A 21,415-nucleotide genomic window follows, 5' to 3' on the forward strand; every position below is an offset into this window, starting at 1 on the left:
GAATACTAGTATACTTGTTTGGGCTGCTGTTAGTTTACCTTAATCAAAATTACTAGATGATAGTATTCAAGAATTTACTACATGTTACTTGGTACTACATGTTACTTGGTATACTAATATCATTTAAAAATAAAGACTTTGTTACACATTTCAAAAAGAAAAGAAAAACTATATAATATGTGCTTGACTGGGAACACAAATACAGCTAATTATTCAAGAATTATTATTGGTGACTGGTGTAGGTTTGACTTTTCCCACCATTTTATTGTTTTCCATGTTTTCCTCCACTTGCAAGAGGAATAAAATTAGGAATTTTTTTACTTCAATGACCAGAAAAAGACATTTCCCCCCAATATTTGGAAATAAGGCAAGGTTTTCTTAATTGATTGTTCTGTAAAAACAAGTTCTTGCAACAGAAAAATTCCCAAACATTCCAGACATTTTCCTTATCCCCATAGAGACTGAACGATATATTCAGAACTCTGACTAAAATCATCTAGGGATTTGGATGCCTGTATGGGAACATCATTCTGAAAACAGAAGTTAAGTATCAGTAGATTCTTTTTGTTCAACCACAACTTATCCTTCCTTAAGACAACTGGAAGACATCTACAGTCTTATAGTTCTTTTTAAAATGGTAACAAAACCTGGAGGCTCTACAATTTTTCACAGGCAGTATTGGATTAGCAATTAGACCATCTCTAGGCACCAAGAAATCTCTATTATACAAAGTTTTCTTGTAGTATTATTTGACAAGCTCACAAAGTTTAACAATAAACATCAACAAGACTGTAGTTTGAATGCTTACTCAGCAATAAAGTCCATCTATTATAAGATATCTGATAGTTAGCTACTTATGCACATATGTTAACATTTCTCAGCCAACTTCCACTTTTATAGCTTAAAACTGCTCTAAAATCTAGCTAAGCACTGGTGGCTCACACCTGTAATTCTACTCTGGAGTCAGATCAGGAAGATCACAGTTCAAAGCCAGCCTGAGCAAGTAGTTCATGAGACCATTTTGAAAACACCCAACATAAAAAATGACTGGTAGAGTGGCTCAAGTGGTACAGCATCTGCCCAGCAAGCATGAGGCCCTGGGGGAAAAAACAAAAACAAAAAACCCTACCCCAAAATCTACCTTTCTGTAACTTTTATCCTAGGTTACCTGAAATAATTTAGTGTAATTCACTCTGCTCTTTCACCTAAGAACATTTCAAATAGCTGAAAATAACTATGTTGTCTCATTAATCTCCCAAGTGCTAAGAATTCAAGCATGATACAGCTTAAAAAAAAAGTTATGTCCTTATAAAAGGCTGAGTACTTATAGAAATATGCTGTTCTAAATAAACATTATTGAAAGACTTCAAAAGAGTTATTGTGCTTCCTTAAGTACCCACTTGTTACCCAAAAGTGACATAGGCCCTGACCAGAATGGAGTCTACAGTTATCTTCTTGAATATAATTCTCCTTCTAATAGTTTACTTAATGCTACTCTATAGAACAAGGTCTGTTTGACTCATTTAGAGGCATGGAAGTATAACCACTTAATGGGTTTTTATGGGCAAACTTTTAAACTGCCTTTTAAGTTTTTTTATTCATGGGTAACCTAGAAATGACTTTAGCTACAGGAAGTAAAGTCTATTAGTTTACCCATTCATTTTTTAAATGCACATATGCTCTACCTTGTAATCTAATAAAGAATTTTAGTTGTGTTGCAAGTACATAGTCCATACGAGAGAAAGAGTACATGAGATATGTACTTCAAGGTTTAGGAAAACAGATTTCATTTATCCAAAGGCTTCAAGGAGAACCTAGAAATTGGGGTATAAGCTATGGTCAGAAGTAAAAAATAAAGAATAACTTAGGTGGGACAAGGTGCTTTTAAAAACCAAATTCTGCAGCTAGGCATGGTGGCTCATGCCTGACATCCCAGCTACGTGGGAGGCTGAGATTGGAAGGACTGCAGTTGGAGGTCAGCCCAGGCAAAAAGTTAGCAAGATGCCATCTCAACAACAAAAAAAACTGGGCATGGTGATGTGCACCTGTAATCCCAGTTCCCCAGAGAAAAGACAAAGGTAGGAGGATTGCAATTAAAGTCCACCCAGGGCAAAAAGTGAGACCCTATCTGAAAAATAACCTAAAGCAAAAAGGGCTGGAGGTGTGGCTCAAGTGTACAGTGCTCAAGTCCCAGAGCTCAAATCCCGGATACTGCCAAGGGAAAAAAAAATCACCGAATTCTGGTATCATGCTTATACATTATCTCAATAAAAACAGGAAAAATGTTTTAAAAGTGAGCAGGTCGGGGAAGAATAAGGAAGAATAACAGAGAGGATGGATTTGATCAAAGTACATTATACACATGTATGGAAATATCACAATGAACCCCTTTGTACAATTAATATATGCTAATAAAAGATCAAGACCAAAAAAAAAGGAAAGGAAAGACAGGGTCCTTTTTATTTAACCCTGGCTTATATTATCCATGTCATAAACATATAGAAAACTTACCATGTTTACAGACAGCACAAGGCTGGAAAAAAATTATTATAGGATGAAAAAAAAATCTCCTTAAGCTGAGTATTACATCAAATAGCAAGGTGAACTTAATTAGAATGAAAGTAAAGCCTTACAACTAGGTTCATTTGTATATAGGACCAGGTGTCTTCTATGTGAATGATCTAAGAGTTTTAGTTGTCTGGGAACTGAATGCATACAGATGGTATTTGAAACCACAAAACTGGGTGAAATCACCTAGGCAGAATGTGTAGACAGGTAAAATAAAAGAGCTTATCTCTTTCAAGATCTCTTCTGAGATAAACTTAAGGAAGAAAATCCAGTGAAAGGAGACAGAAGATCTATCGAACCATTCCAATACCCTCTGGATTTCCAATTTTTCTCATTTCTCATAATGGACCCAATACCACTCTCTCCTAAAAACTACACTGCTTATCTCCTAGGTGTTCTGTTTTCAGATCTATGCATGTATTCTGTCTCTCTCTCTCTCTCTCCCCATCTTCTGTCTTTCTCTCATTCTCCCTCTCTCTCCCCAAAGATCTTATCCTACAGCCTCAACTATTAATTCTATACAAATCACTTCCAATTCTTGGGCTATTACTCAATGTGCAGCCCATGCACCAGGATTTTATAATTAGCAAGGCATGCTTATGAAAATGTAGACTTTTGGATCTCACCCCATACCTACAGAATCAATTCCCCAAGTAAATCTCAAGCAATGGCTTGTATAAAGTTCCCACAATTCATTAATTCTAATTGCATGTTAGGTAATGCTAGGAATATTGTTGATAGTAATGTGACAAAAAAAAATAATAACCCTTGGTCTAAGAAGGAAGTTTGATTTAAGGAAATCAGAAACTATACCCAAGGGATATGACTCTAATGGAAGTGGTAAGATTTCTTAAACCTCTGCAACTGTCCCATATTTAACGTTTTTGTTTTCCCCTGCCTCCAATGACAATTTAAAATATAAATCATTCAAATGAAAAGACAAAAAACTGGATCTGAGCTTGTAAAGAGATAGTAAATTGGGAAGCCAATTACTTCCATTGGCAGAATAAAATTGAAAACAGCAGCTTTAAAAGGAAAAGGAAGTAGAATGATCTCTGGGGTCAAGCAGATAAATTCAAGCCAAAAAAAGCGGTTATGAAGCTTAACAGTTTCAGGTTTTTACCCACTTATACCACCCTATCTTAAATTAAAATCCTTTGAGTATTTGTATTAGCTGTGTCACTAAATCATGAGTTCCAGAAACTATATTATACTATCTTCTTACTATTTTGCAGAGCTAAAAGCCTTGCCTAAAGAAATCTTTTATTATTTTTTGAAGAATGAAGAATTTGCTACATAAATTCTAGTTAAACTTCAATACCATTATCTCCAATTCCAAATTTGTGGAGTCCAGATTGATGAGGTTTTACTGTTCTATCTGGAAGGAATTAATATATCAGAGCTTTAAATAAATATTAGTCATTTTGGTAAGTACAACTCTTCTGACCACAACATAATTTCTCCACTCATTCTAACAGGTTAAAAGCACAAGCATCTATCTGTCTGTCTGTCTATCTATCTGTCTTTGGGCAGATGTTAACCAGGCACCAGTGGCTCATGCCTGTAATCCTAGCTGATTGGGAAAATTGAGGCTTAAGGCTAGCCCAACGGGAAATAGTTCAAGAGATCCCCCATCTCCAAAATATTCAGAGCAAAATGGACTGGAGGTGTGGCTCAAGCGGTACAGCGCCTGCTTCACAAGGGTGAAGCCCTGAATTCAAACCCCATCCCACAAAAAAATAAATAAATATGTTGCCCAGGCTGGCCTGGAGCTACTGGGCTTAAGGGATCCTTCTGCTTAAGCCTCCCAAGCAGCTATGCTTACCACTAAGAAGAGAAGTTTCCTGGCTGGGAATGTAGCTCATCAGTAGAGCGTTTGGCTAGTATGTGCAAGGCCTTGAGTTTGAGTTTCGGCACCACAAAAATGTCTCAGCTACTTCTCAACTTTTCCTATTCCTTATTGCCTCAAGTGGATTTTTCACCTTTTTCCACCAGTAGTGAAGTGAGTTTGAATTGCTATTTCGGATGGAGAAGATTGCAAATCTGCAAAACAGTGCAAACCCTTATTTCAACTCAGACTCTATCTAGCTTCTATCTCAACAGCCAGTCTCTCCAGGCCCTGTAGTTGACTCATTTTCTGTAACTCAAGTTGTCTCATAAAATAATGCTCAAGTGTTTGCAGGGTTAAAAGACTTCAAGAATGCTTTTACTAGAACTACAAACCAAAGAGACTTCATTATGAGGTGTATATCCCACACTTTTCCATATATAGCTGTAAACACAAATTGAGAAAACAGGCCATGATACTTGAATATTTGCTATGTATCGCCCCCCACTAGATCCCTGGGGAGGAGGGGGACGGGGCGAGGACATCCATAACTTTCCCTAACATTGCCCCCTCTTACCCTCCTAAATCAGCTTTCTCCCTGTAGCCAGATTACTAACTCAACTTTGCTACCTCTTCTTTCTCATTGTTTCAAAATGCAAGAGCAACATATGGAATCCAATATTAATTAATGGCACTTCTCTGACTTGAAACGTCCAGGAGTCCCTTCTTCACATTTATAAAAAAGCAGCGACAGAGGCGGCGTTCTCCACTGAGTGACCGGTTAGTCATGCTACAATGAAGACTTCAGTTCCGACACCCCATATCTGAACATGACCTGACAGTGGCCAACACTCTTTTGCCACCACCAAGTCCCACCCAGCCAGCTGTGCAATACCACACCCGGGGCAGCGTCCAGATTCCTATCATCAAGAGGGGCTAGCATTGCGTCTATGGGAAAATGGCTCTTCCTTCAAACATCGCCTCAGCTCCCAGCTCAAACCACCTCATAACATCACCAGTTTTTCTGCTTCAGGAAAGAGACATGCATGTGTGAGTTCGTCGAGACTAACAAATGACAATCATATTCCGTACACTCAGCTGGCAGGACTGTGAGTGACGACTTTTTATTCCGCGGCTTCCTTCCAGATCAATCCATATGACTCCCCCTTCCCCAGAGCCGCCATAGGGGTGAAGCCCCATATCCCCCGGAGCGCGGTAGGGAGGCAAGGGGGGAGGACAAAAGGAACTTGCCTACAAGGACTTACTGATGCTCGTTGCTGAGGGGTCTGGGGCAACTCGGTGCTAATTTCCATCCTCTCCGCACCGTCGGCCTCTTCGTCCGCCATCTTAAGGGAAACTAACGCCCGCAGTTCCCGACCCCCGGCCGGAGGCGAGCGGAAACCTGTGGCCGGTCTAGCAGATGAGAGACGACACTTTTACGACGGCCCCTGAAGTCGGGTTTCTAGCAGAACCCAAGAGCAGCTTCCGGTTCGCTTCCCGGAAGTAGGCGTCACGACCTCCTAATTTAGTTATCGTGCCTGGAGGCTGAAAGGTTGTGTGTCGGGTTTCTGTGCTGGCGTCTGTTGCATCTACTGGGTAAACAAATTCGGCGTCCATTGTGAAAGGAGGAAGCTGTCCGGGGCTGTAGACCCATCCGGTCTGGCGGGTCGTTGCCCTGGGGCAGTGGTGTCTTCCGGCATACCTGCCGTGGTTCTCCCGGACCTGCAAAATGAAAAAGAACGCATTCAGCTCTTCCATCTTCAGAAGTAGCCATGGCCACTTGGACCAAAGTACAGAAAATAAAAAGCTCGAGCCCCAGCTGTACTCGTGCTAGTGGTGAAATTAAAAATTGGCAAATTTCGCTAGAGGAAAGACGAAATACAGTATGGTACATCCACGTTATGGGATAGCATGCAGCTCTTCTCCCCCCCCCCTTTACTTATTAATATATTATAGTCGTTCTAGGGCCATGCAGCTTTGAAAAGAACAAGGTAGATTTATGTGAAGAATATCAAGATGGAGTGAGAAAAAAAAAAGTTGCCAAAAGCTATTCATTTACACATACGTGCATTTAAATGCGAAATAATAAGTCTAAAGGGAGATTAATAAGGTAATAGCTAGCTCTGAAGACCAGGACCAGGGTTGGAGGAGAAAGATGGTCGACACCTACTTTAGTTTCACCTGTACTATTTTAAGTTGTTTACAAAACGAAAGTTTTTTAAACAAGGGCATCTGTATAAGACCAGATATTCACATACTTCAACCAAAACAACAGATCACTATGAAGATAACCCAGCTGTCTTCTAATAAGACAGAAGTTGAGATTTTTTTTGACAACGTTTTTGTTTAGCAAGTCAGTTTTCATTTAGAATGTTTTAGACTGGTGGAGTAACTCAAGCAGTAGAGTGCCTGCCTAAACAAATGTGAGGCCCTCAGTTCAAACCTCTGTACCACCAATAAATAAATAAATAATGTTGTTTGTGTTACCATACATTGGTTAACAGAATAGATTTTTAAATTTTTCTCAGTGTTAGTTTCTAATATAGTAAATATTGATAGATACAACCCTATCAATTTTTAAGTGTATAAAATTATCCTCAAAGGCTAGGGATACATCCCCTGAGGACTTGCCCAGCATGCATGAGGCCCTAGGTTTGATCCCTTGCACCACAATGAATAAATAAATATTTAAGAAAATAAAATGATCCTGAGATCATAATGTTTGAGAACCACTCTTGTAGTCATTCTTTTTTACTTAAGATATTCAGAATATATTGTTAGGTAGGAAAATCAAGTTACTTACAACACTATGATTTTTGTAAGGCAAAAAATGCACTTATTTTTATATTAAATGTTTAATGAAAAATGCTAACATCAAAATATTACTCTTGATTATCCTTGGGCTGCAGGATTTTGCAAATCATTTTCTAGTGTCTAATTTAATTGTACTTTCTAGTTTTTCTTACAATAGGTATGTATTACTTGTGATAAGGTATGCTTTTTAAAGAGCCACCCATTTTTTAAGATCCATTCTATCCAGCTCAAAAAGTATGAAAGTACTTACTTCATAATGTGTTCCTGCTCTTCTAGCCAGATATGATGGGATCTTTTCCTCTTCTCAGAGGAGTTAGTAGCTATGTACCTAGCTTCTAGAATCAGACTTTCCAGACTTAAATGTCTTTTTTACCACTGCTTAAGTTCACTACCTATGAACTTAGGAGAATGAGGATCAACCTCTCTGAGACTTGGGCTCCTCTTCTATAAAATAGATGGAAGGAGACAATTTCCATATATGATGGTTGTGAAGATTAAGGAGACACTTTACCTAAAGCTCTCAATGCCTGGTTTCATGTAGTAACAGTGCCTGCTTGCTCAGCTACTTAGGCTCTTTTTTTTTCTGGCTTTCCCCCCCCCCGGCACTGAGGTTTGAACTCAGAGCCTCATGCTTACTAGGCAGGTGCTCTTACTGCTTTAGCCACACCACCAGTCCTTTATTTGTGACAGGCTGTCTTCCCACAGCGATCCTCCTGATCTTTGCCTCTTGAGCAGCTAGGATTACAGGTGTGAACTGGCTAATTAGCTTTTTTGATGTCCCAAGATAACACAGTCAGGTTGGAACAGCCAAGCTTAGCACAGTGTTTTAATTAGAATCCTTATTTTTCGACTGTGCTGATGTTGTCCAACTCTAGCTGCCCATTAGGATCGAATGGCAATTTTTTTAAAATTCCAAATTGGGCAGGGGGTTGTGTAGTGAAGTGGTAGAATGCATGCTTAGCATGTATGAAGCTGTGGGTTCAATCCATACCATCTCTTCCCCGTAAGAAACTCTTGATATCATTCATATAGATAAGAGACCACCAGCCTTCCCACCCTCCTGCTCAAATTTATCTTCTATTGCCCTGCCAGAATTATTCTTAAATATAAATCTGGTCATGTGACTTACCTACATACACTAGATGACTGCCCTAGAATAAAATTTAACCCTTGAGCACGGCACTCAAAGCCCTTTTCAATCTGGCCTGAGATGATTTTTGCCAATCTAATCTCTCTTGCTATCCCTGACCTTAAACTTTATCCACAATGTATTTCTCAAACATAAATACACCATACATAGGTTGCTTTTGTATAAATTGGTTCCTTGGCCTACAGGGTATGTAAAAAAATTGTTAGCAAGGTGTAGGTGGCTCACATCTGTAATCCTAGCTATTCAGGAGGCAGAGATCAGGTGGGTCCTGGTTCGAGGACAGCCCAGGCAAATGGTTCTTAAGACTCTATCTCGAAAATACTCAACACAAAAAAGGCTGGTGGAGTGGCTCTGGTGGTACAGTGCCTGCCTATCAAGCATGAGGCTCTGAGTTCAAACCCCAGTACCGCCCAAAAGAAAATGACGTTTATTAGCCTGTTATAAACATTTCTATATCTTTTTTTATTAAAAATTGTTTTAAGATTACTTCATAGTATTCCCTTGTTAGTGTGTCCTTTTAAAGACATCTATCATGGAGCAGTTGCTAAAGGTTTTTGTTCCTAATTTTTCTATTACAAACTTTATTTTTGCAGTACTGGAGATCCAACTCAGGATCTTGCACATGCTAAGCAAGCTCTCTACCACTGAGCTACATTCCCAGACGTAAAATCATTGCTTTAATAAACACAGTTACTGGCAAATTTCTGCACTTACACATATTTTTCCTTAAGAGACTTTTTTTTTTTTTTTAATGGTGGTGGTGGTGGTGGTAACTGGGGTTTGAACTCAGGGCCTCACTCTTGCTAGGCAGGTGCTCTACCCCTTGAGCCACTCCACCAGCCCTTTCCTTTGTGTTGGGTTTTTTGTTTTGATTTGTTTTGTTTTGTTTTTTAATAAAGTAGAACTTATTAGAGAAAAAGGAAAGGCTACAGCTAGATTAGTGCAGCAGAGCCCGAAAGCCGGTAGCTCTGTGTCAGGTATTTTTTTTTTTGTCTTTTCTTTTTTGGTGCTGGGATTGAACCCAGGGCCTCACACATGCTAGGCAAGCACTGTACCACCAAGCTACATCCCAGCCCTGTGTCGGGTATTTTTAAGATAGGTTCTTACAAACTATTTGCCCAGGCTGGCTTTGAACTGCAATCTTTGGATAAATTTTTATAAGTAAAAATAACAGGTCAAAGAGTTGTACATTTTGGATTTTTCCTTTTATTTTTTTCTCTTAAGAGCTGGGCATGGAACCTAGTCCATGCTAGGCAAATGCTCTACCATTGAGTTAGCCCAACCCTTATTTTTCCTGTTTTTAATGGAGAAAACAAAACAAAACTATATATATATATATATATATATATATATATATATATAGTTGTATTTTTATTAAATTTATCATAAGAATTTTGTGCTAAATATTTTATAAACACTAATGGTTATATGTACATGTAAAGAATAACAATAAAGGGCTGGCATAGTAGCTCAAGTGCTAGAATGGCTATCTAGCAAGAGTGAGGCCCTGAGTTCAAACTCCAGTATCACAAAAAAAAAAAAAAAGAATAACCATTAAATGAATACCAGCTTAATAAATAAATTTGTAAATTTTTTAAAAAATGGAACCAAAAGATTACCTTGGTATTTTTTAGTTTTAATTGCCACGTTTGGTGCTTTTTTCTAATTTTCGGCGAGGTCATTACCCCTCTGTATTTTTTCTAAGGCTTCTGGATTCATGTCTCAGGATAGCATGTGTATTCTCTACAGGATGTTCATACAAGAATGTGAAAAGCTGGGCACTGGTGACTCACCCCTATAATCTAGCTACTCAGGAGGCAGAGATAAGGAAGATCAACGTTCAAGTGCTCGCTTGGCAGCAGGTATACTAAAACTGGAAAGATACAGAGCAGATTAGCATGGCCCCTGCGCAAGGATGACACGCAAATTCGTGAAGCGGTCCATATTTTTATAACACTTTGTTCTTCTTGTTATTGTTTGTACTCTCTCTTCAACAAAATTAGAGATAAGGGCAGAACAGTTTCTGCCTGGAAAGCAAGGGAAGGGGGGGAGGAGGGAGAAATGACCCAAACATTGTATGCACATTTGAATAAACAAGGAAAAAAAAAAAAAACAAAAAACAACGTTCAAAGCCAGCCCAGGCAAATAGTTCTGCAGACCCTATCTTGAAAAAAACCCAACACAAAAAAGAACTGGTGGAGTGGCTCAAGGTTTAGGCCCTGAGTTCAAACCCCAGTACTGCAAAAAAAAAAAAAAAAATGAAAACTGTCAATCTTTATGACTGTCTCTCTGTCTCATACAAAGTAGATTGTAAAGAATGCATTTGATGTTATCCAAACTTTCCTTGCTGACTTAATCCATACTGGCTATCTGATCATTTTCTCTTGGACTCAGCCATAAAATAACTTAAAAATAGCTGGGTGTGTTGGTACATGTGTGTAATGCTAGCACTTGGGAGACTGAGACAGGAGGATTGGAAGTTACAGGCCAGCGTGGGCTATGCAGTGAATCCCTGTGTTAAAAAAAAAAGCCAGGTGCTTGTGGCTCACGTCTAAAATCCTAGCTACTCAGGAGGCAGAGATGAGAAGGCTCACTTTGAAGCCAGCCCAGGCAAATAGTTCTGGAGATCCTATCTTGAAAAAAACCATCACAAAAAAGGACTGGTGGAGAGGCTCAAGGTGTAGGCCCTCAGTTTAAGCCCAGCACTGAAGAACAAGAAAAAAAGCCTAGATAACTTACAATAACCAAAAAGGTAGACGTAATCTAAGTGTTCATCAACAGATGAATGGGTAAACAAAACGTGATATATACATACAAGGAAAAGATCTTGACATGCTACATTTGTTGAATGAAATAAGCCAGACAGAAAGGCCAAATGCCATGTAATTCTATGAATCAATCAAACTTGATTCTCTGTAGTCACAATTACAGAGTCAGAAAGTAGAATGGTAGCCAGGGTCTTGGGGGATGGTGGGAGGGGAAGAGGGATGAATTAATTTTTAATGGATAAAGAATATATATATATATATATTTTTTTTTTTTTTTTTGGTGGTACTGGGGTTTGAACTCAGGGCCTACACCTTAAGCCACTCCACCAGTCCTTTTTTTTGGGATGGGTTTTTTTTAAATCAGGTCTTGAGAACTATTTGCTCTTGCTGGCTACAAACCTCAGTTTTCCTGATCTCTGCCTCTCGAGTAGCTAGGATTACAAGTGTGAGCCAGTAGCGCCCAGCTTGCATGTTATTATTTTAAAGATAATTTTAAAAATCATTATATACAAAACTATTTGATTTTATTACTTTAGCTTCTATAAAAGTAACTTCATAGAACAATGATTAAATACTACATTCTTGGATTTTTAACAAGGTCAATTAAGTAATAGTGATTTGAAGACAATTTCTACGACTTATGTTTATGAGTCCCTTAGTTCAATTTATGTCTGTTGGTGACAATATGCATTATATTGTTAAACATTTAAGTGATAAATTCTTCTAGATAGTTTGCTTTCATGGTGAATTGCTGCCTGCTTTCTTTATGAGATAAGTAATTTATTTAACCTTTCTGCTTTGACTGTCAGAAAAAATGGCACTAAAAGCCCCCATTTTATACTGAATTGTAGTGATCAGCTTGTCAAACCAGTATTTCCCTGGAGCATCATTAACCACCATTAAATAAATTCCTGTTCCTACTCACTTTGATTACTACAGGGGAAGTACAGTTGAATATCTGAAATTCAGACTGTGGGCCTTTGTGACTTTAAACCATGGTTCTCTATCCAGGATCCCTCAGTTGGCATGTCTGTTTCTGTCTGTTATGACACAGTCTCTTGTATCCTATTCCTGTTAAGTGATTTCTCATATTTTTTAGGTTCCTGTAAGACCTTCCAAACGCATTTTACATATGTCAGTCACATTGCCTGTGTTTTAAAGAAGGTCATCACAATCGTGTCTTCCAAACTTGGATTTAAAATATCCATCCAGGTATTTTCTAAGACCAAAAAAAGTATTTTATTGACAGGTGGTATTTTCCACATATACATTACCATCCTGGTCCCTCAGTCACTAAGGTTACAAATGTTGGCACTTTTTTTTTTTAAGACAGTGTCTCACTGTAATGCCCACACTGGCCTGGAAACCCTGTACAAAGGTCTCCTTTCTTTGTCTACTGAATAGCTAGAAATACAAGTGTGTGTCATGGCACTTAGCTCTAGGTACTATCTTTTATTCTCTCTCAAATGCCCAATCAGTTGTCAAATTCTGTAGTTTCTGTTTTATTTATTTATTTGCGGTACTATGATCAAAGTCAGGGCTTCACACATGCTAGGCTGGTGCTCTACCACTAAGCTACATCCCCAACCCTATATAGTGTCTAGCTTTACAATTATTTTTACATCTGACCTCTTTTTTTTCTAATCTCAATGTTACACTCTCCCATCTTCTTTAGCCTTTGTAATTACCTACTGCCTGTATTAATTTGATCTCCTTACAACAGGATTCCCTGTCACACCTTTCCTTTGTTCAGTCAGTTCTCAATGCTGTTGCTGGATCCATGATGTCAAAGCAGAGCTCTGTTGTCTTCACTCTGGGTGCTCATAAAGCCTTTCACAATGTGACTCAAGCCAAGAGTTTGGTCTAATTACCACTGCTTCTCCAAGCATAACCCAAGCCTAGCCAAACTGACATCGTTTCCTCAACATACCTTGCATTTTTCTCACCTTAATGCTTTGGTTCATATTGTCAGTTCTTGGTGAAACTGCTTCTTCTCACCCCAACTACCATCCTATATATAGATAGATAGATCTGTCTCCTTTCTCTGTCTCCTGAATAGCTAGAAATACAAGTGTGTGTCATGGCACTCAGCTGTAGGTACTATCTTTTATTCTCTCTCAAATGCCCAATCAGTTGTTAAATTATGTAGTTTCTGTTTTATTCATTTATTTGTGGTACTATGATCAAAGTCAGGGCTTCACACATGACTGTATATAGATGAATATATATATATATATTTTGGCTGTGGTCTTATTTATTTTTTGCCTGTTTTTTTGTATCATTGTGCTGGGTGGGAATACACTGTGGCATTAACAAAATTTCTTACAATATATCAAATGTATCATACTTGAGTTCACCCCCTCCACCATTCTCCTTCATCCCCCTCTTCCCCTTACCATCCTTTATATGCCACCTCCTTAAATAAAACATTTCTTGATTCTTTTCAAATATATGATCTTTCTCCATTTTAAGTTTCCCCTATCCTCTTACATCCAGTAATCTCTGTGGCAAATAACATATTTTTCTTATATTAAACTTACTTGTATATTTCTCTTTCGTATATGTAAGCTCCTAAGATTATGAACCATGGCCCCCCTTATCTACTTATGGTTCTTTCTGTGTTCTACTTAGATCAATGTCTTGTATTCCAAAAATAAGTACCTGAAAAGTACCTAAAAAGTGCTTAGTGAAATGAAATTGGCACAAATCCAATGCTAACTATTTCCCAAGTAAACAAGAGGGGTTTAAAATAAAGCCCTATTTGTATTAAAATGTTTATTCAGAACAGCGACACATAGTAAACACTCGGAAACTTCAACAGTAGGGGAGTGGTTAGACAAATTTAAGACCAAGGCCCCAACCTAATTCTTCGCCTGGGCCTGGGCCTTTAGGATATATTTACTATTTATTGAATGAAGGGCATGTAATCAAGTACATACGAAATCAGGTTAAGGAAAAACTCTCAAAACGTGAATTACACCTACTGAAAGCGTACGGCGTCGTGCGAACTAATTGAGAGAAGGCCAAAGAAAGCCAGCTGCCGCACTGTGCAGACGTTTAAGAGGCGTCCTCACGCGTACTCGCTTTGCTTCTCAGCCCTGCGAAGCCCGCACGGCCCTATCGTTAACTCGGTTTTACGGGTTGGGAGCCGGAGACTGACCCGGGCGGAACCTCGGCTCTCGCCCCCGCCTCCCAGCGGCAAGTCCCGGGCGGCTTCTCCGCCAGCTCGCGGCGACTGCCGTGGGCCTGGAGGCCCGCGGGCTCCTTTTTAACTCCGCAGAACACGTGGAAATCGAGCCGGGAGCACCGGCGGCCCGAGGGCGAAGGGGCAGGCTCGGCCAGCGGCAGGGCGCGGCCCGCTACGCCCGGCGTGCCACGACCACAGAGTCCGGAAGTGCGGGCAGAGCGGCCGCGGGGCGCGGAGCCCGGCGGCGGGTGGGATGGCAGTCGTGCTGGCGGTGAGGGTGGTCGCGGGCCTGGCTGCCGCGGCGCTGGTAACCCTGCTGCTGGAGCACTACGGCCTGGCCGGCTCGCCCCCGCCGCTGCCCCGGCTCCGCCCTCCTCCGCGGCCCCAGCCTGCGCCGGGCGGCGGACACCGCAACATCTTCTGGGGCCTGCAGGTGACGCGGCGGGGGCCGGGCGGGCGCGCGGGGGTCAGGTTGTAACGGGAGGTGGCCCTTCCCCGGGGGGTTCGTGATGCACTGCACCTCCGCCTTTCCCTGCACCCGAGAGAGCCGCTGGGCCACCTCTGCGCGGGCCGCCTCTTCCTGACTCCGGTATCTGTCTCTGTTCCACACCTGCTTTTGGCAGATATCCGACATTCACCTGAGCAGGTTCCGCGATCCAGGCAGAGCGGTAGACTTAGAGAAGTTCTGTTCTGAAACTATTGACATCATTCAACCAGCTCTCGTCCTAGCTACAGGTAGGGAGGATTGCCGTGCTGTGGTGGTGGTCTCTGGTCCCTTTAGTGGGATGCCAGCCAGGGCGGCAGCTGTTCCCTTTGGGGGCGTTAGAAACGCTGTGTCCCACTGCCCCAGCCGAGTCCTGGGAGGCAGAGGGAATGGGATTTTGGAATTCCTTTTGCCAATGGATAATGGTGTCAGTATCCACGCGAAAAGCTTTGCATCTCAAGGTTTTGTTGAAGCAGTAGGAGAAAGGCTCGTGCTGCGTGTCAGGGTGCTCTCTGCTGTGTCTGTATATGGTTTTTAACGGTACTAGTTTGTGCTGGTTCTGAGAATTTAGGGAAAGTTCTTTAACAAGTAATCAAAAGTTCTCCTCCTTGCTAACTTTCCCTATAAACTAATCTTAGATTTGCAGTTGTTTGAGACTTCAAGTGACTCAGGGCCGTTTTTCTTCATTCCTTGATGCTTTTGTGAACTTGGATTTCCTAGACTTTTCAAGCCCTTGAAAAGGTGCTCCCTAAGTGTGGTGGGGAGAAGCGGAAGCTGCATCTAGCCTGCTTACTGGGTGGTTCATCTGCCACTCACCTCAGTGAAACACCTCTGCTAATTCGACGGGCTGTCACTCCTCTGTGAATGAAAAAGCCCCCATGTCAAGTGTTCTGGTTAGTTTCCTAGAAATTTTGGCATTTCATTTTTCAAACTACACATTCCGGATTTTTTTTTTTTTAATGAGACTTGGTCTTGCTATGTAGCCCAGGCTAGCCTGAACTTTCAATCCTCCTGCCTTAGCTTCCAGATGCTAAGATTATAAGCTTGCACCACTACATCTGGTTTCCAGATTACTTCTTGCTGTAAACATAATGCTTGGTCAAATCACATACTGATTTTAGGTTTGGAAAATAGGTTGCAATAGATATTAGACAACTTCTGGAGTGTTGAAATTTCTTATAAAGGATTCCCATTTTGTCAGTCTGTTGATGCATTTTGTACAGCTCTCTTTAAAAAAAAATATATATATATACATATGTGTGTATATATATATTTCACAACCCATTTCTAGTATCACAGGAGGTTAGATAGGCACTTGTTAACTTATAATAAACAAAGCCCTTGCTGAGATAGTCTTGTTGGTTTAAATGGCTTTCTTAGGACATAGGTAGACTCAAAAGTGATTATCTTGTACATGTTGAGTACTTTTATCTTTGTTTCTTCAGTGTGCCTTTTTTTAAAAAAAAAAAAAAAAAAGCAAACCTCCTGGAGTTAATTTTACACTATTATTCTTGTGTAAACCTACAGGAGACCTGACAGATGCCAAAACAAAGGAACAGCTGGGATCCAGGCAGCAGGAAGTAGAATGGCAAACTTACCATGGTATTCTGAAGAAGACAAAAGTCTTGGAGAAAACCAAGTGGCTGGATATCAAAGGAAACCATGGTAAGAGCCAAGACCCAGGTATAATAAAAACCAGATTTTTTTGTTGTTGTTGTTTCAGGACCCTAAAGTCTTTAGAGTATAAATTATAAAATGAGAAAGTGTAATATAATTTTAGATATGCTTAAGACCACATCTCTGAAACATAGTTAGATACATGATTTTAAAACTTCAGAGGCCACAGTCAGCCTCTGAAATGAAAGTTGGTTTCATTTCAAAATTTCTTCTTTATGTGAAGAATAGCTTCTACCAAAACGCATGTGGGCATATATTTTTTAAAAACCTACATTTTGTTAAGTGAAAGAAGCTAAATCCATGATTCCACTTTTATGACATTCAAGAAAAGTCAAAGCTATAGACAAAAAAACAGGTTGTGGTTGCCAGGAGTAAGGGTGGGAGGAGGAACTGATTACAAAGAGGCATTAGAAGAGAATGTGGGGGTGATGGGATTGTTCTAGTTTTTTGTTTGTTTGTTTGCAGTACTGGGGTTTGAATTCAGGGCTCCGTGTTTGCTAGGCATGCACTCTACCGCCTGAGCCACTTTACCAGCCCTTTTTGTTGTTGGGTATATTCAAGACAGGGTCATTTAAATCCCACAAACATAGGTGGAGAAATAGATAATCCCTTCCCTCTTTTAGATTATCATATTTGTGTTAGTAAGGAAATGAACTCTTTTCTAAGAGACCTGCTAGTATGGTTGGTTGTTTTATAAAGGTTGACTTTCTTGTTTTTTTGTTTTGTTTTTTGTTTGTTTTTGGTGGTACTGGGGATTGAACCCAAGGCTTTGTGCATGCTAGGCAAGCACTCTACCACTTGAACCAAGCCCCCTAACCCAAAGGTTGACTTTCTTATTAATTAGATATTTGCTGATGAGTACATATATGTATTTTTTGAATTACCATTTTGAACAGATAAAGTCTCCTTGTCAAAATACATAGCAATTGGTTTGACCAGAAAAATGCCCTGCTTATAAATAGTTCTTACAAAACAACTAGGAATTATAAATTAAAATAGGATATTTGGCTTACAACTTTCTCTTGTGTGTTTACATCTCCCTTTTATCCTAATCTTAATCATTGGTATAGGTCAAGTTCTTTTGCAATAAATAGTAAATTACATATATTAAAAAGATTTCTAAGCCAAGCTACTATTTTAAGCCATAAATATAAAAAAGACTTGTGATTAAATAAATTGTGTAGTTCTTTGGAGTTCATAATATGTAATTTAATTTATACAAGCATGAATGCTGATGGCATGAGTGTATATATATATATATATATATATGTATATATACACACATATACATATATTCATATGTATATATGTTTCTAAAATTGTATTAAGATAGGTAAGGAAGCTAGTTTTTTAAATTAAGATTTACTATAACAGGGTTGTTTTTTTTTTAGCAAGTGGATTGCATTCATATTAAGATTTTTTCTGTCCTAAATTGAACTCAGAGCTTATTCTCTGAGGGTATTAGAAATTTAGTGCATTCCCAGAAGTCAAAGATGATAAATGATTTTAGCTAATGCAGCAAGCCAGTCAAGCTCTATGAAATCATTGTGTTTCCAGATAAATGTTCTATGATACCTTTAACTGTGCTTCTTATCATTTGTAACCCCTTTCCCGCTGAATCTTTTTTAAGATTTAAGAAGAGGAGGGCTTTGTCTCTGATGTTAAAGTGATCTGTTGTTTAGAGATATGTGGCATGGATCTATAGTTCAGTCATGAATTCACCTCTTTCTGGCTTCTAGGATTCCCATGATTAACACAGCAGCAGCAACAGTCCAGTCTTAGAACTTTTACTAATATATATTCTGAATAAAAATTTAAAAGTACCTATTATTCTCCAGTATATTAAGTGCCTTTACATCTTCAAGATAATCTGAGTTCCATTAAGCTATCAGGCTTTAAAAATTATTAATCTAATTGAGTGGCATTCTATCATTTTAAGTGTTATAGACAGAATCATCATCTTTCATTAGTTGTGAACATATTTACATTTTTCTTTTTTGTATAGATGAATGTTTGCTTTTTTTTCTTTTCAATTAGATGTATACAACATTCCAAGTCTGGACAGCGTCAAGAATTATTACAGGTACTGAAATGAACAGAAGACAGACCACTAAACAGAGTCTGTTACAAGGAGGGTGCAGTCAATTCTGTGAATGAGTGAAAACATTTTTTAATGAATAAAATTTTTATATAAAGAACCTGTGGTAATTTAGAAAAAGAAACTGTCTTTTTTCTGTGTGACAGATTCAATTCTTTTTGTTTGAAGATTTTCTGTTGATTTTTTTTCTTTTTCTTTCTTTTTTTTTTTTTTTGAGACAAAGTCTTGCTATGTAGCCCAGGCTGCCCTGAAAGTTGTGATCCTCCTGCCTCAGCTTCCTGAGTGCTGGGATTACAGCTGTGGGCCACCTGGCTCTTTCCTTTAATTCTTTTTGTGTCAGATAGCTTTGTGTTGGTCACCAGTACTTTTAATATTCTATACATTTCTGTGTGTGTGTGTGTGTGTGCGCGCGTGTGTGTGCGCGCGCGCGTGCGCGCGCAGTAGAAGTCATTTATATCAGAGCTTGTCATCCTGACTACTGAGGTGAGTTTTCACAATGCTGAGACACTGATTTTCTCAGTTTATGAGGTGACTGGAGAACTCAATGGTCAACCCTGGCTGCTTTATCCTTTCATCCAATTAGCAAAACATTAACATTTTACATCATGAACGTAAAAAAGGTTAGGAATATCTGAGTTAGAAAACTAACTGTCTAATTTAAGTGGGTTTGAATTCTTTTGGGTGCAATTTCACTTTCTGTTTAGGGCATTCAGTGCCATGCAATCAAGTAGCAAGTGTTCGTTAAAAGCCCAGTTGCATAGTCAAGGGAAGGAGGAGCCTCCAAACAACTTATAGTCTAGTTAAGGGAGATCAGAATTATTTAGGGATAAATTAGAAAAGGACATGATGGAATGGCTGATGAAATGCTGCATTCTTTACTACACATGATAATCACTATGAGAAATAAGAAAAGGCAGAGATCAGCACAGAGTGGACATAGAGAAGAGTTTTTAAAGAAGTAAAAATTGTGTTTAATCTTAAAAGATGGTTTGCATTTAGAGAACTAAGAAATGCCAAGGAGTATATTTTATACAAAAAGATAGGCATGAACAGAGCTTTAAAAGCTAAAACGAGCTTTTGACAGGACAGTAAGAAAACTGGTATCACCAGTTCATATTGATGACTAGTATGACACTGAATAGGTATAATTTATGGAAGTTTTTAGAAACAACCATTGAAATTTAGTGTGATGGGCAACAGTTCACAATCCAGCAAGATTCTTTTTTTGGGGGGCAGGGTGGTGGTACTGGGGGTTGAACTCATGTCCTTGCCTTTGTTAGGCAGGGACTGTACCACTTAAGCCACTCTGCCAGCCCTTTTTTTTTTTTTTTAGAGGTTTTTTTTTTGTGACACTGAGTTTTGAACTCAGGGTTTGTGCTTGCTAGGCAGGCATTCTACTGCTTGAGTCATACCTCTAGCCCTTCTAGTACAGGGTCTTAAGGACCCGAGGAACACAATGAAAATAGTCTTTTCTAAAAGGTAATCTCACAATAAAAAAGGAAAAAAGAGAGATTAAGTTACATGTACCAAATAGGAGGGTGCTGCAATAGTCCAGTTATGATATGAAATAAATAGAAGACACCAATGTCTGAGCAAAGTTCTTAGATATGTGGGTGGTGAGAACAATATGAGGATGACAGGTTAAAAAGCATTGGTTTGCTAACTGAATTTGTATAATTAGTCACCATACTTAGAAGAGGAAGCTGTCCCCTTGTTAATATGAGAAAGAAAAATGACAGGGATAAAAATCTTTCACTTCCTATTAACTTTGTATGTTTGATGGTGACTGTGGGCATGAAGTTAAGACATTTTCAAGAAAGACTTAACAGGATTTGGGGCCTCAGTGGTTATTAGAAACGTAAAGTATAATTAGAAACTTAAAATCTTTCTAACCTTATTATTTGTTTCTAACCACCTAAAATTTATGTGAATGTAATAAATACCATTTTTCCAGAGGTCTAGAAATATCATCCTGAAGAAAAAAATTAAAGCTAAAATTGAATCTTGGACTGGAGGTGTGGCTCAAGTGGTAGAGTGCCTGCTTTGCAAATACGAAGCTCTGAGTTCAAACCCCAGTTCCACCAAAAAAAAAAAGAGAAAAATTTAAAATTGCATCTTAATATTGCCCCAGGGATGGAGCAAATAGCTCAGTGGTAGAGTATTTAGGCTCTGGATTTGATCCCCAGCACTGAAAAATAAATACATAATACATACACAACTAAAACAAAACAACACTCTAGAGCATGCCCAGATTCAGAATTCAGAGTATGTTAATGCCATATGCTTTAACCTCTATGTTCAAATAGCCAATTAGCTTTTAGTCAGATTTTTTTTCAGTACTGAAGACTGAACGAGGGTCTTGCACATGGTAGGCAAGCATTCTATCACTCAGCGATATCCCCAGCCCTATACAGTTAGATTTTCATGTATCAAAACTTTAGGAAAGAAGTCATGTAGGTAACCTCAGTAAAATTAGGAAGATAGTGAGTTTGAGGCCAGCCTGGACAATGGCAGCAAGAGTCTCAAAAATAAATAAAAAGAAAAAAGGATAGGGGCATGGCTCAAATCATAGAGCACTTGCTAGGCCCTGTGTTCAGCCTCTGGTACCACCAAAAAAAGACCCAAAAATGTAGGAAAGGAAGCTACATATATGAGATTCTTAGATCCTAAGGAATAACTGAAAGATAAATTAAGCAGGAAAAAATATAAATAAAAATTTTATGTGGAATAAAACTCATAAATAGAAATTTCTAGAAGGGCAATAGAAATAATTGACTTTAAATTAGTTTTGACTAATTTTTGAATATTAATTATAATGTCTATGATATATTTATTTTGATT

At 39.0% G+C, this 21,415-nt stretch overlaps 2 protein-coding genes and 1 non-coding gene across 14 annotated transcripts in view; 2 read left to right on the forward strand and 1 right to left on the reverse strand.

The window, feature by feature from the left end:
* Nucleotides 1-5,885, reverse strand: part of Ubr1 (ubiquitin protein ligase E3 component n-recognin 1) — a 146,781-nt gene extending 140,896 nt beyond the window's left edge. For both annotated transcript variants that reach the window (XM_020167348.2, XM_074065779.1), the window contains exon 1: nt 5,662-5,885. In XM_020167348.2, coding sequence (XP_020022937.2) covers nt 5,662-5,742 — 81 coding nt within the window. In that variant the 5' untranslated portion in view covers nt 5,743-5,885. The remainder of the gene's footprint in view (nt 1-5,661) is intronic.
* A 4,319-nt stretch (nt 5,886-10,204) lies between these two features.
* LOC141420983 (U6 spliceosomal RNA) lies at nt 10,205-10,310 on the forward strand. The gene has a single exon (XR_012445691.1). It is a non-coding gene; the product is annotated as a U6 spliceosomal RNA (small nuclear RNA).
* A 3,972-nt stretch (nt 10,311-14,282) lies between these two features.
* The window catches only part of Tmem62 (transmembrane protein 62), a 44,235-nt gene continuing 37,102 nt past the window's right edge, over nt 14,283-21,415 (forward strand). For 2 of the 11 annotated variants that reach the window (XR_012445432.1, XM_074065783.1), the window contains exons 1-4: nt 14,491-14,748; nt 14,939-15,044; nt 16,321-16,464; nt 18,514-18,559. Coding sequence is in view for 8 of the 11 variants with exons in the window: in XM_074065783.1 (XP_073921884.1) it covers nt 14,569-14,748; nt 14,939-15,044; nt 16,321-16,464; nt 18,514-18,559 (476 nt within the window). In the remaining 3 variants the exon portion in view is untranslated. Of the gene's footprint in view, nt 14,749-14,938; nt 15,051-15,181; nt 15,693-16,320; nt 16,465-18,513; nt 18,560-21,415 lie in introns of those variants that run through there. The other 9 variants (XM_074065788.1, XR_012445433.1, XM_074065782.1 and 6 more) reach the window with 9 other exon arrangements.

The sequence above is a fragment of the Castor canadensis genome, chromosome 2, assembly GCF_047511655.1.
Source record: "Castor canadensis chromosome 2, mCasCan1.hap1v2, whole genome shotgun sequence".
NCBI lineage: Eukaryota > Metazoa > Chordata > Mammalia > Rodentia > Castoridae > Castor > Castor canadensis.